Genomic DNA, 14,228 nt, shown 5'->3' with positions numbered 1-14,228 from the left:
GAGATCATATAGCATTTGTCTTTCACTATCTAGCTTATGTGACTGGGCATACTGTCCTCTAGGTCCATCCATTTTGTTGCAAATGACAGTATTTCATTGTTCCTCATGACTGAATAATATTCCATATTTATATGGAATTTTCTTTATTTATATATCCATTGACAGACACTTAGGTTGTTTCCATATCTTGGCTATTATGAATAATGCTACAGTGAACATAGGAATGCAGATATCTCTTCAAGTAACTGATATTGTTTCTTCAGCTATATACACAGAAATGCAAATGTTGGATCATAATGGCAGCTCTATTTTTAATTTTGTGAAGAACTCCTAGGTTGTTTCCATAATGAATGTACCAACTTATGATCCCATCAGCAGTATACAAGAATTCCCTTTTCTCCACATTCTTGCAAGAATTTGCTGTGTCTTTTTGATAAAAGCCATCCTAACTGATGAGAGGTGATATTTTTTGAGTTGCATTTCTTTGGTGATTAATGATGTTGAGCACCTTTCTCACATACTTGTTGGCCATTTTTGTGTCTTTGGAAAATGTCTTTTCAGGTCCTTTGCCCATTCTTTAATTGAGTTATTTGGCTTTTACCTACCAAGTTATATAAATTACTTATATATTATGGATATTAACATCTTATCACATAAATGTTTTGAAATATATTTTCTCTCATTAAGTAGGTTGGCTTTTCAATTTATTTAGTTTTGTTTTTTGTTTCTGTTTGGTTTGGTTTGGTTTCTGCTTTATAGAAGCTTTTTAATTTGACATAGTTACCCTTGTTGATTTTTACTTTATTTCCTGTGCTGTGTTTCCTGTGCTTAATTCATTCCTGTGAAATGAATTAAGTATTTACTTAAATAAATACTTAATTTATTATTAATTATTAAATTATAATTTATAAATAATATATTCATATATTATTAAGTATTTAAATCATTTCAATTTAATTTTTGTACATGGTATAAGATAGTGGTCTGGTTTCATTCTTTTGCATGTGACTATCCAGTTTTCCCAACACCATATATTGAAGAGATGATTTTTTCCCTATTGTGTGTTGCTGGCATCCTTGTCAAATGTTTTTTTTAGGCTCTTCATTCTGTTTTATTGATATATGTGTCTGTTTTTTTTTATGCTAGTACCATCCTGTTTCTTTGATTACTATAGCTTTATAATATTATGTGAAGTAAAGAAGTGTGATACCTCCAGCTTTGTTCTTTTTCTAGATTGCTTTGGCTTTGGGGGGTCTTTTATGGCTTTGTGCAAATGTTAGGTTATTTTTTTTCTGTATCTGTGAAAAATACCCCTGGAGTTTTGATAGAGATTCATTAAATCTCTAGATTGCTTTGGATCATATAGACATTTTAAACATTTTTAATTGCTCTAATCCATAAACACAGGATATATTCCACATCTTTGTCTTCCTTAATTTCTTTCATCGGTGTCTTATGTACAATGTCAGTGTATAGATCTTTCATATCCTTGGTTAAATTTATCTATGTATTATTTTTCATGCTATTGTAAGTGAGGTTGTTTTATTTTTTTCAGATAGTTCATTGTTAGTATATATAAATACAACAGATATTTATATATTGATTTTGTATTCTGTAAATTTACTGAATTTATGTATTAATTCTAACAGTTTTTTGGTGGAGATTTTAGGGTTCTGTCTATATAAGATCATGTCATCTGCAAACAGAAAATTTTAATGATTCCTTTTTGATTTGGATATATTTTATTTCTTTTCTTGCTTAATTAAATGTCCTAAGATTTCCAAAACTGTGTTGCAAAGATATAGTAAGAGGGGGCGGGAACCTTTGGCTTGTTCCTGATCTTAGAGGAAAAACCTTCATTTTTTTATGCTGAGTGTGTTGATATATCTGTGGGCTTGTCATACGTGGCCTTTATTATGTTGAAATACGGTCCCTTTATATACAATATTTTGAGAGTTTTTTAATCATAAATGGATGTTGAATTGTGTTTCTGCTTCTTTTGAGATGATCATATTTTTATCCTTAATTCCACCAAAGTGGTGTATCACATTTACTGAATTGCATATTTGAACCATCCTAACACCCCAGGGATAAAATAAAGCCTACTTGATAATGGTGTATGATCCTATTCATTTGTTGTTGAATTCAGATTGCTAAGATTTTGTTGAAGATTTTTGCATCTATATTGATCAGGGATATTGGCCTGTAATATTCTTTTCTTGTAATGTCCTTGTCTGGCTTTGGTATCCAGGTAATGCTGGCCCCATAAATTGATTTTGGAAGTTTTCCCTCCTCCTAATTTTTTTGGAAATGTTGAGAACAGTTGGCATTAATTCTTCTTTAAATGTTTGGTAGAATTCACCAGTAAAGCCATCAGGTTGGGTCTTTTTTAATTAGGAGTTTTTGATCACTCACTCAGTTTTCCTATTCATTGGTGACCTGTTCAGATTGTTTATTTTCTCAGGATTCAGTCTGGTAGATTATGTGTTTCTAGGAATGCATTTCTTCTGGGGTATCCAATTTGTTGGCATATAATTGTTTATAGTAGTTTCTTTGAACATTTGTATTCCTATGTTATCACTTGTAACATGGCCCTTTCATTTCTGATTTTATTTATTTGAGTTTTCTTTCTCTATCTTTTTAATGTATTTAAAGGTTTGTTGGTTTTTATTTTTTTTTTAAAACATGTTTTTCTGTTAGTAATCTTTTCTATGGCTTTTGGTTTATTGCACTTGTTTCTCCTCTGATTGTTATTTCTTTTCTTTTAACTTTGGGCTGAGTTTGTTCTTAATTTTTTAGTTCTTTGAAAGTTAGGTGATTTGAGATCTTTTTTTCTTAACGTAGGCATTTATTATTAACTTCCCTTTTAGAACTGTTTTTGTATGTTGTGTTTCAATTTTTTTAAATTTCTTCTTTACTCATTGGTTGAGTTTTTGGTCTCTGAGTCTTTTCTTCCCAATGCTGTAGTTCCTAGCTTTGTATAAACCTATAGTTTTTATCAGTAAGTTGGTTATTTTGCCAACAAGTACAACTGACGTAAACCCCTGCTGTGATACAGTGAGCCTTACTTGAGTAACACCTCCAGTAGAATACCTTCAGTTAGTTTCTTGTTGATTCTGTACTTTTGCCTTGTTTCCTAGTTTTAATTTCTGTTCTATAGAGATGCCTACCTCATTTGTGAAAATAACTATGTCTTATTTGTTTTTCTTCTTATCTTGTATGCCTCGGTGGTATGTATCTGGAAGAAGATGATATCCAATCTAACATCTTACTTTTTTCCTCTATTAGCTCTTTCTCCTTAGCTGTTGGTTTTCTTTTTTGAAAGTTTTCTTTTAGCTACTGGTCTTCTTTTGTTAAGTTTTGCTTCTGTCTTTCATAGACTGGATTTTTCTCATATTTAGTTATTCTTAAAGAGTAATGTTAAATAGGATTAGAAGGGATGGATTGATACAGAAGGGATGAATGCTCTGAAAGCTGAGCATTTGAGGGCCCCAAGCCTTTCTTTCTTTTTTTTAAAGATTTTATTTATTTATTAATGAGAGACAGAGAGAGAGAGAAAGAGAGAGAGAGAGAGAGAGAGAAAGGCAGAGACACAGGCAGAGGGAGAAGCAGGCTCCATGCAGGGAGCCCAATGTGGGACTTGATCCGGGAAATCCAGGATCACACCCTGAGCCAAAGGCAGATGCTCAACCACTGAGCCATCAAGGTGTCCCCCCACCCCCAAAAGCCTTTCTTATCGATACACCTATCCTTTTGCAATTGAGCAAAGCTTGACAATTAGGAGTAGCCAAGAGGAAAAGCAGGAAAATAAATGGAATTTTAGGTCATATTATTTGTATTCAAATTTTAGTTAAGAATCTGTTTGTTTTATATTTTTGGCAACATAAAGTATGACCTTGTTCCTTTTTTGCTATTATTAAATGTATTTGCCTCTATATATGTTCTTTTTGAATAATCATATCAATCTTTTTGCTTTATATTTTACAGTATAAGGAAAAAATCAGAATTGGAGACTGAAATACAATCTTTGATGAAACTAAGGTCAAAAAATGATGAATTTCTTAAACAGTTATACAAGGAAGCTTATCAGCTTGGTGCTGTTTTCCACCTAACCAAATTTAAAACAGAAGAATTAGAAGAGAAAATAGCAGAAGTGAGAAGAAAATTCAAGGTTTGCATCTCTGTGTTCTTCTTAGTTGTAAAAAATGGTAATTAACCTCAATTTTATTGATTTGTTGATGACAGTTTGACTTTAATTTAAGCCATAATGGTCTTTTAAAAATAAAAGACTAAAAAAAAAAAAAAAATAAAAAAAAAAAATAAATAAAAGACTCCTTCTATTAAATCTGAATAAAGTCATTTCTCTTCAGAGGCCCAGCATAACTAGAAGAGGAATGGGACTCAGTGTAACTAATCAACCCTTAACGTCTGCTTTTTGCTATTACTGACCTTGAACTACCTGGTTAATGAGAAGAGTAGTGCTTTGTTTAAACTCGTCCTGAATATCTAATCTATAATAGTTCCTACCTATGATAGGAAAGATTGCTGGGAAGTGCCCTTGCACCCTTACTAATATAAGAAAAGGGATTACCTACATCAGGCCTGTAAATTACTGGATTCCTGAGTACCAAGCAATGCTGAGTAGACCACAATATTTCCGTAGACACAACTGTTCATAGGCCTTAAGTCTCTTCCTAAGTGAGAAATAAAATGAATATCTACTCCCTGCCACTTGGCATAGACACTAACAAAATTAACTTCACATTGCCATACATAAGGGACCACTTTACTAGGGCTACCTCTGTCTACCACACATCATACCCATACTCCCCCCTTCTTTGGCTTTTTCTCATTGGAAACTTATTATCATAAAATTATCTGTAAAATATAGAATCTATATTATGTGTTCAAGTCTTGTAACAGCACTTTATTCAGTGAATACTTTCTCTTGTGCTTTCTAAATATAGAAATCTTTGATTCTCTTCCAATAAATGTTTCTGTAACTGAGAGACTGGGATTTTGTTCCTGCATTGAATCCAGCTGTTTGATGGACTTATTGTACCTGTATCCCTTCCCATGGTTTATTTAGTGGGTCTCTTATATCATATATGTTTCAAAGTTAATATGAAATAGAAATTATGTGCAGTAAAAATTAACCTCAAAGTTATTTTAAATATATAAAATGTGTGATTATAGATATAGTTTAACATCTATAATAACACTATAGATATTTTTCATTAGTTTGTGTTTCCCTCTGGCCAATAGTTACGTTTTGTTTTGTTTTGTTTTTTTCATCGAGGATATCAGTGAAGATATCAATCACTGATTCGGTCACTTAACAATGTGCCTTAATTTTTTCAAATGACAGGAAACCTTTGTTCATATATTTAGATCATAGCTGTCACAGTCTGCCTTCAATTCTTCACCTATATGGCTTCACTAGCCTGAGGCACTCATCTATTAAGAAGGATGTGTTGAATTATTTATTTTTTCTAAGGTTTTCTGATGCCCTAATATACAATTTATAGGTTGAGTGCAATTTTGATGTAACTCCACTGTACTTGTATTGCCAACCTAAGACAAAATATAAGTCTCCCTCTGGTTTTATTCAAGCAAAATTGAAGAAACTGTTAATCTGGTCCTTTCCCTACCTAATAGCAGCTGACACACAACTAGAAAGAAGCAACAGAAAGAAACTACACATTTTAGGAAATAATTCCCCATTGCTAAACACTTCCACTGAGCTGAATCTATAGGACATTAAATTTCTTTGATATACACATGTTTATCTATGTCAGAGTGATAATGAATTAAAAATAAATTTCTAGATAGTCCTTAGATAATTCAGGTTTGGAGTAACGCAGGTTTGTAGTTTTGTTTTTTAATGACTCCAATGTCTTTCATTGACTAAGTGACACAAATCTATATAATTTTCTGACTCTTGGCATCATGTTTTTCTTGCAGATAACTTTGTATATTTGTTGATTCTGACCTGACATTAGTCCTTAATTTATGTCTTCTAGAAATTATAGCATTAGCACCTCTGAGCTAGCTTTGAGAAAGAACCTTTTGAAACCTTAGAAGTAGAAGTTCTGAATTATGTTTCCTCAAACTAATGCACCTGTCCAATGCCTAGTAAGATTTCAGCAGTCATAGACTAAAAGCAACCCTGAACAATCAAGGTATTTAGCAGTTTCCGGATTCTTCCAGCTATTACACATGACTTGTCCCAGTTTTTTTCATACCTTCAATCCCAATAGTTGGCCTATTCAGAAAAGACATGATTAGCCAAGTCCCAGTCTAAAATTATCCACAGTAATGAGAAATAAGTCAATAAAAGGGGAATATGTATTCAATTATGGTATTGATAGAATGAACAGAAAATCATTCAGGGTTGTCTGAAGAATTTAATATTGTAACAAGAAAAATCTTGAAAGCTTTTATCAGATAGTATGTACTTCTCAACATTTAAATAGAAGGCTTTTGTGCAAGCTACAGGAATTTGGAGGGTTTTTTATTTGAACATACTGGAATTTTGATGGAAAAGATGAACATCAGGCCACTCTGGTTGTAGGTTAAAATCATAGTACTAGAACTAAGTGGAACTTAGTAGAAAAGAAGAAAGGAAGTAGAAAGGAAGATAGTTTTCTGAAAGCCTATTACAGGCTAGACTCTTTATACATGTTAATTCAGTGTTTGTAACACTGTGAAGATGTTATTAGTGTGTTCATTTTGGGATGAAATGGTTTGCTTAAAGTAGCATAGTTTTTGGGTAGCTGTGTAGAATTTGGGGACAAGGTTTTCTGATGCTGATGTTGATATAAACTGGTGAGTCAGACACTAAGTAGACATATACTCCAACCAAAAAGATTCATTCAGGCTCAGAATTTCAAAATAACCATATTTGAGATCACCTTTTAGATTTTATTTTTTAAGGGAATTATTAGGATCACAGCAACAATGAGAGAAGGAACAGTGATTTCCCATTTACCCCTTGCCTTCACATATGCTTATAGCCTCTGCCATTATCAACATCCCTCACTAGAGTGGGATTTTTTTTTTTTTACCAATAATGAACCTATATTGGATCATCATAATTATCGATATTTATAGTTTATATCACAGTTCACTCTTGGTGTTGCTGTGTACATGCCTAGATTCTGAACACATATATAGGAATATGTATCCATTATAGTAGTATCATACAGAATATTTTCACTGCTCTAAAAATCCTCAATGCCATACCTGTTCATCCCTTCTCCCACTGATGGTAGCTATGGCAACCACTGATATTTTACTATCTCCATAGTTTTGCCTTCTCCAAAATATATATGGTTGAAATATACGGTATGTAGCCTTTACAGATTAGATTCTTTCACTTACTAATATGCATTCAAATTTCCTTTATGTCTTTTCATGGCCTGATAACTCATTTCTTTTTAGCACTGAATAATATTCTATATCTGAATTACCTTAGTTTGTTATGCATTCACCTACTGAAGAGCATTTTGGTTGCTTCTAAGTTTTGGCAGTTATAAATAAAGTGTAACTTTAACTTTTAACTTTATAACTTTGGCACTATAAGTATCCATTACAGGTTTTTATGGGGACATAAGTTTTCATCTCCATTGTATATGAATGAAGGAACATGATTACTGGATCTTAAAATTAGTATATATTTAGTTTTGTAAGAAACTGCCAAAGTGCCTTACAAAGTGATTTACCATTATGCATTTCTACCAGCAATGCATGAGAGTTTCTGTTATTCCAAATCCTTGCCAATGGTTGATGTAGTCAGTGATCAAGATTTTTGGCCATTGTAATAGCCATGTAGTAATAACTCTTTGTTTTTAGTTTACATTTCCTTAATGACATATATCTTTTCGTATGCTTATTTGCCATTGTTTGTCTTTGGTGATTTGTGTGTTAAAGTCTTTTGCCACCTCTCCCCTTTTTTTACTTATTCCCAACACACAACATGGGGCTTGAACTCAGGGCTCCAAGATCAAGAGTCCCATGTTCTACTGAGTCAAGCCAGGTAGGTGACCCAATGTCTTTGACCCCCTTTTTAATCAGATTTTTTCTTACTGTTGAGTTTTCAGAATACATTGTATATTTTGGAGAACCGGTCTTTCCTAGATTTGTCTTTTGCAAATATTTACTACTAGTTTGTGATCACTGCTTCCATTTCTTTTCATTTCTGATATTAGTAACTTGTGTCCTCTCTCTTTTTTCTTAGTTTGTCTGGCTTCAGGCTCATCAATTTTATTGATATTTTCAAAGAAAAGATTTTCTTTTCACATTTTTAACTGATTTTTTTCTGTGACTTTGTTTCTAATTTCATTGATTTATGCTCTTAATTCTTATTATTTCTTTTCTTCTGCTTAGTTTTGATTTAATTTTCTCTCCTTTTTCAGTTTTCTAAGGTTGAAATCTAGATTATTGGTGTTAGGTCTTTCTTTTTTCCTAATATGTGCATTTAGTGCTATAAATTTCTCTTTAAGCACCGCTTAAAGCACTGCTTTAAGCACATTTAATTCTGGAATCTGTATCCTGATAAATATGTAGATTCTAAACAACACATTGAAAGTAATAATATCTATTTGTTGAATGCTTCGTGTGAATATTGCCTCAGGTAAACTATTTTATATGCGTTGTTTTCTTTTACTTCTGCAATAATTTTGTGGAAAAGAAATGTTATCCTAATTTTACATATGTGAAAACTAATATTTCGTAAATTTGTAGACATACTGATATAGCAACCATGATAACCAGTACTCAGTGTAAGTTGGTAGAACGTTTCTGCAAAGTAATTTGTTAGTATATTTAAAAGCTTTATCTATTGTTTAAATTTTTTATTATTGAAAATTTTTTATTATTGAAATATAGTCAACATATAATATCATATTAGTTTCAGGTGCATGACATAGTGATTCAAAATTCTATACATCACTCAGTGCTGACCACAATAAATGTAGTTACTGTCTGTTACCATACAATGTTATTACAATATTATTAATTATATTCCCCTTGCTCTACTTTTCATCTCCATGACTTATTTATTTTACAACTGGAAGTTTGTACCTCTTAATTCCTTTCACCTATTTCTCACATCTGCCTATGCTTCTCCCCCTCTGGCAGCTACCAGTTTCTTTTTGTCTGTTTGTTTGCTTGTTTTAAATTCCACCAGCCAGCATCATTTATTGACTAAACAGTCTTTTCCTTATTGCATATTCTTGCCTCCTTTGTCATATATTAATTGAGCATATAATCATGGGTTTATTTCTGCACTCTGTATTTTGTTCCACTGATCAGTGTGTCTGTCTTTGTACCAGTACCAAATTGTTTTGATTACTAGAGCTTTGTAGTATATTATGACAACTCTAGCTTTGTTCTTTGTCAAGCTTGCTTTGGCTACTAGGCTCTTTTATTATTCCATGCAAATTTTAGGATTATTTGTTCTAGTTCTGTGAAAAATCCTATTGGTATTTTGATAGGGATTGCATTGAATCCATAGATTAGTAACTTTGGGTAGTATAGATATTTTAACAATATTAATTTTTCCAGTTCATGAGCATGATATATCATGTCATTTGTGTTATCTTCATTTTCTTTCATTAATGTTACAGTTTTCATAATATAGGTCTTTCACATCTTTGATTAAATTTATCCTAGATATTTTATTATTTTTGGTATGATTTTAAATGGGATTGTCTTCTCAATTTCTTCTTCTACTTTATTATTGATGTATAGAAACACAACAGATTTCTATGTATTTTCTTGTATCTTGCAACTTTACCAAATTCATTTATTAGTTCTAATAATTTTTTGGTAGTCTTTAGTGTTTTCTATATATAGTATTATATCATCTCCAAATAGTGACAGTGTTACTACTTTTTTTTCTTTCAGTTTTACTACTTTAATTAATTGAATACTTTTTATTACTTTTTCTTGTCTGATTGCTGCATCTAGGACTTTCAGTACTATGTTGAATAAAAGTCCTTAGAGTGAACATCCTTGTCTTATTCCTGATATTAAAAGAAAAGCTTTCAATTTTTCACCATTGAGTATGATGTTAGCTATTGGCTTGTCCTGTATGGCCTTTAGTATGTGATATGTTCCCTCTAAACATACTTTGTTGAGAGTTTTTAATCATGAACAGATACTGAATTTTGTCAAATGTTTTTTTTTCTGTATCTGTTGAGATGATCATATGGTTTTATGCTTCATTTTGTTAATTTAATATATCATGTTGACTGACTTGTGGATATTAAACCAGCTATATGTAGAGAACTCTAAATATATTTGTAATGTATAGTTAATTAAAATTATTTCTACAAAAAAAAATAAATAAATAAAATTATTTCTAAAAACAAGACTTAAAGATTTGCATTCAATTGGTCTAAGATAGATTCTTGCAGTCAACTTTACTGACTGGACCTAAAAAGGAATATACCAGAAAGTCCCAATGCATATCTCTGGGTTTGAGGATTCAGGTTATTTTAGTTTTACTCTTTGTAATTTAAAAATGTTTCTACAAAAAAAAAAACCCATATGTTTTCATGTAAAAAGAAAGATAAAATAGTGCCTTTGTGTTTATTTTTAGAAAGAATCCGTTTGGGCTGCTACCTGGATTTTTGTTAGAATCCTGGCCACTAAACAGTACTCTAACAATGCAGAGCCAGAACTACTCTGTCCCACTGATTCAGTCCAACTCAGTTATTTGCATAACTACTAAATTTTTCTATATGATTATAACTCTTAATTTGAAAGTCTTTTTTTTTTCTGTTCCTGGTTTCAGACCTTATATAATTATTTGCGTTCTCTAACTTTTGTCTTAGCCCCCCTCCATCACTGAAGAGCATACTGTTGTTTACTTCCTTGATTCTGAGCTTATATATATTTATATTTAGTGTTTACTTGTCTTTTCTCTCTGAAAGTGAGTTTCTGGACACATAGCATTGTTACATTGCTCTTCAGTTCTTTGTCTTAGCATAGGAGTCTCTTCCAGTAGAATAGCTCTTTGCTGCCACCTTCTGGTTTTTGGCTGCTAAAGCCAGGCAGCAGGTCAAAGGTGACTTTCTTTCCAGCACCTAAGAATGCTCCCTCTTTTCTTTGGCTTCTTTCAAGCTCTTAAAAGTGATCTTTGATATATTTGATATATTTTATTCTCCAAACTAGAACTGACTAGTTGTCACAGAGACTTTATGTCTCCAAAAACTAAATTTTCTACTAACTTTTTACAGAGAAAGCTTGTTGACTTCTGCTCTGACTTCTGCCCTAAAGAATATAAGACTCTAAGACTAGCAAGTATAGAGGGCAGCCACATCCTTCAGGGATAAGTATCCAAAGAAGGAATAAGCATGTAAAAGGCTGCCTTCCCCCAAAGCAGAGTAAAGTCTTACTGGAGAGAGTGTGGCTATGTCTCGGTGAATGACCATAATAAGCCACTTGCCAGAGATTTTGATGGAGGTTAAAAGGAGTTTCTGGGTAGAGAACCTTGCTACAGGGTAAGCACCATTGGTTTTCTGCATACCAGCTGGCAGCAGTTCTGCAGAAAGAAAAGGAAATAACTGGAATCAGAACAGGGATGTGAAGCACCTTGCTGCCTGCAGCCTTATAAGCCCCTCCACTGCCCTCTATTGATAAAGCCTAACTTAACTCCAGCTGGCAGAAGAAAACTGCTTACATATACAGCTCTAGCATCTCAAATTAGAGTTAAAAGAGTGGATTTAGAGCTAAGAGGCAGTAATGAGATAACTGGCACAAATACATAGTGCATATGCAAATTTCTCTAATTCAGTTGGTTTCTATATGTAATTTAGCACCATGCATTGCATTTATCTCAAAACTTGATTCTACTTTAAAGAGTTGCCTACATTTAAAAAAATTGTCTTTCATTACATTGACATTTTTACATTGACATTTCTTGAAGAGTCTAGACCTGTTGTTTTGCAGAATATCTCTCACTATGGATTTATTTTTTGTTTGCTCATGATTAGATTCAGGTTAAACACTTTTGGCAGGAAATTACTTAGTTATAATATTGTGTCAATGGAACATCACAAAGCACATTGTATAACTTTGTCTCATTACTAGTGATAGTAAGTTTGATCATGGGTTAACATTATGACCAACAGACGTGTTCATTTTCCTGTTGTAATTAATAAGTACTCAATTGAATGATATTTTAAGAACATGCAATGTCTTTGTTTCCCCCAAAACAACTTCAATTTAGCATCTATTGATAATTCTTGGTTGAATCCATTATTGTAATAGTTGTGAAATGGCAATTGTTGTGGGCTTTTATTCCCTTTATAATGAATTGGTAATGGGAACTGAAAAGTCTGGCACAAACTGGATTGCAGGCCATGTTCATGAAAATGACAGTCTTCTTTCAGTTCTGATTCAGGCACTTGTCTCTGGATTTCCTACCACTTCACCTGTCTCCCAAGTCTCGGGAAAAAAGTGTATAGGCCTGGTTTCACTTTCCATCCTTAACATGATGTTTATAAATAAGAATATGTGTGATTATGATATTTCAGTGGATCTTGAGTTTCTCGTTATATAAAGAAATTTTAAAAAACATATATTTTAGTTTGAAAGAACCTAAAACTTTTACAATTTAATTACCCAACCTAGGAACCAAAAGAAATTTGTTTATTTGCTAACTCATTTGTTAACAATTTATTTATTTAGGAAATGTTCTTAGAACTACTATAATTCTTTGTCATTCTCCAGCCTCTCTTCTTGAACATTGTCAATAATAGTTCAATTGATATTTTACTAAGACCACACTCTCTTGTGTTAAGTTTATCATAATATGTATCCATTTAATCCTGATAATGTTTTTAGCAGCTACATGATTCATATTGCATAATTAAAAGGCAGCATCTCTGGTTGCGTGGTAATGTCGAGTATCACTGTGGAGACTTTAAATCCACATTTTTTGCCCACTAATTTCCAATGAATGATTTTTTTTAAGAAAAAAGAAAAAAAATCTAGCCAAAAGGAGAACATGATCACATTTTATAAACTTCAAACTTAAATTGTGTCTGTCTTGTTTTCAAAATTGATTGTGTGCCTTCTGGAAAATAATATTAAAAACAAACTGATAGTTTTACAAAGAGGAATTGAAGACTAAAAGGGAGGAATTGAAAGTTTTTCCCTTTTGATTACTTTGGTATTTTAGTTCAGGGATATAAAGTATAATAAACTGGACTGAACTGAAATTCTATATTCTATTTCTTGGTCTTATGTCACTTACTACCTTTGCTTCAAATAACACAGGGAGTTTTGTTTGTTCAGTTGGTTGGTTTTTGTGTTTTTTTGTAATACTCAATTCCTAATGAATATTTTATATTATAATATAAGTAAAATATATTTTGTGTTAGGAATTGTTTTTAATAATATTTTGATATCCTATAAGTAAAACCTTTTTTAAAAATTTGATAATATATAGGGTAGAGAAGAATTCTTGAAAAGACTCACCCGAGGTGAAGTGGCTAATGGAATGATGATTCAGGTAATCCTAATTTGGTTTCAATATTTTCTTCTTCCTTTAATTTGCATTGTACTTAGCATTTTAAATTTGCCTGTAATGAGGCATCTTTTCACTACTTGGTTTGCAAGCCAGCAGTTTTCTCTCCTTAGCTGATGACAGTTGCCCTCTGTGTACGACTAGCAGTATCTGATCATGCATAAAGAAACTGACCTCCCATACACATATCTCATTTTGTGGCTTAATGGGAATTTCTGCCAGTCTAGTAAAAGGGCAGTGAGATCTTATTCCTAAGTGTCTCTTTAGTTTGCTTTGTGATGATGTTATGCTTTCTTTACTTTTAGTGCCTTTCAATTGAATTTCTTTATTTAACACTTAAAGAAAAATATACTATGATATTTCTACATAAGATTTTGAAATTAAATTATTTTAGCTAGCAAAATCAATTTTAATTTTTTTTTAATTTTTATCTATCACCTGCATATTCTCTGGAACCAAGGTTGAGTGTTTCGATCTTTGGCATGTTTCTAGAATGCCTCTTTCAGAAATATGTAAATACTTGAAATTATAAAAATAAAATCAAGAGGCAAAACATTTTATAAACTTATTTGAGGTTATCTGCATCTCTGGTCTTCTTTGAAATAAACACAAATTGTGATTTTTTTTCTGTTAGGAAATTTGGCATTTCCTTTTTTTTAAATATTTATTTATTCATGAGAGACACAGA

The 14,228-nt window shown here is 32.0% G+C and overlaps 1 protein-coding gene across 1 annotated transcript in view; it reads left to right on the top strand.

Moving 5' to 3' along the window:
- Nucleotides 1–14,228, top strand: part of CCDC178 (coiled-coil domain containing 178) — a 371,851-nt gene that overhangs the window by 98,344 nt on the left and 259,279 nt on the right. The window contains exons 12-13 of the mRNA XM_072733713.1: nucleotides 3,988–4,171; nucleotides 13,463–13,525. Of these exons, the coding sequence (XP_072589814.1) occupies nucleotides 3,988–4,171; nucleotides 13,463–13,525 (247 nt within the window). The remainder of the gene's footprint in view (nucleotides 1–3,987; nucleotides 4,172–13,462; nucleotides 13,526–14,228) is intronic.

The sequence above is a fragment of the Vulpes vulpes genome, chromosome 13, assembly GCF_048418805.1.
Source record: "Vulpes vulpes isolate BD-2025 chromosome 13, VulVul3, whole genome shotgun sequence".
NCBI lineage: Eukaryota > Metazoa > Chordata > Mammalia > Carnivora > Canidae > Vulpes > Vulpes vulpes.
This window is presented reverse-complemented; position numbering and strand designations above follow the sequence as displayed.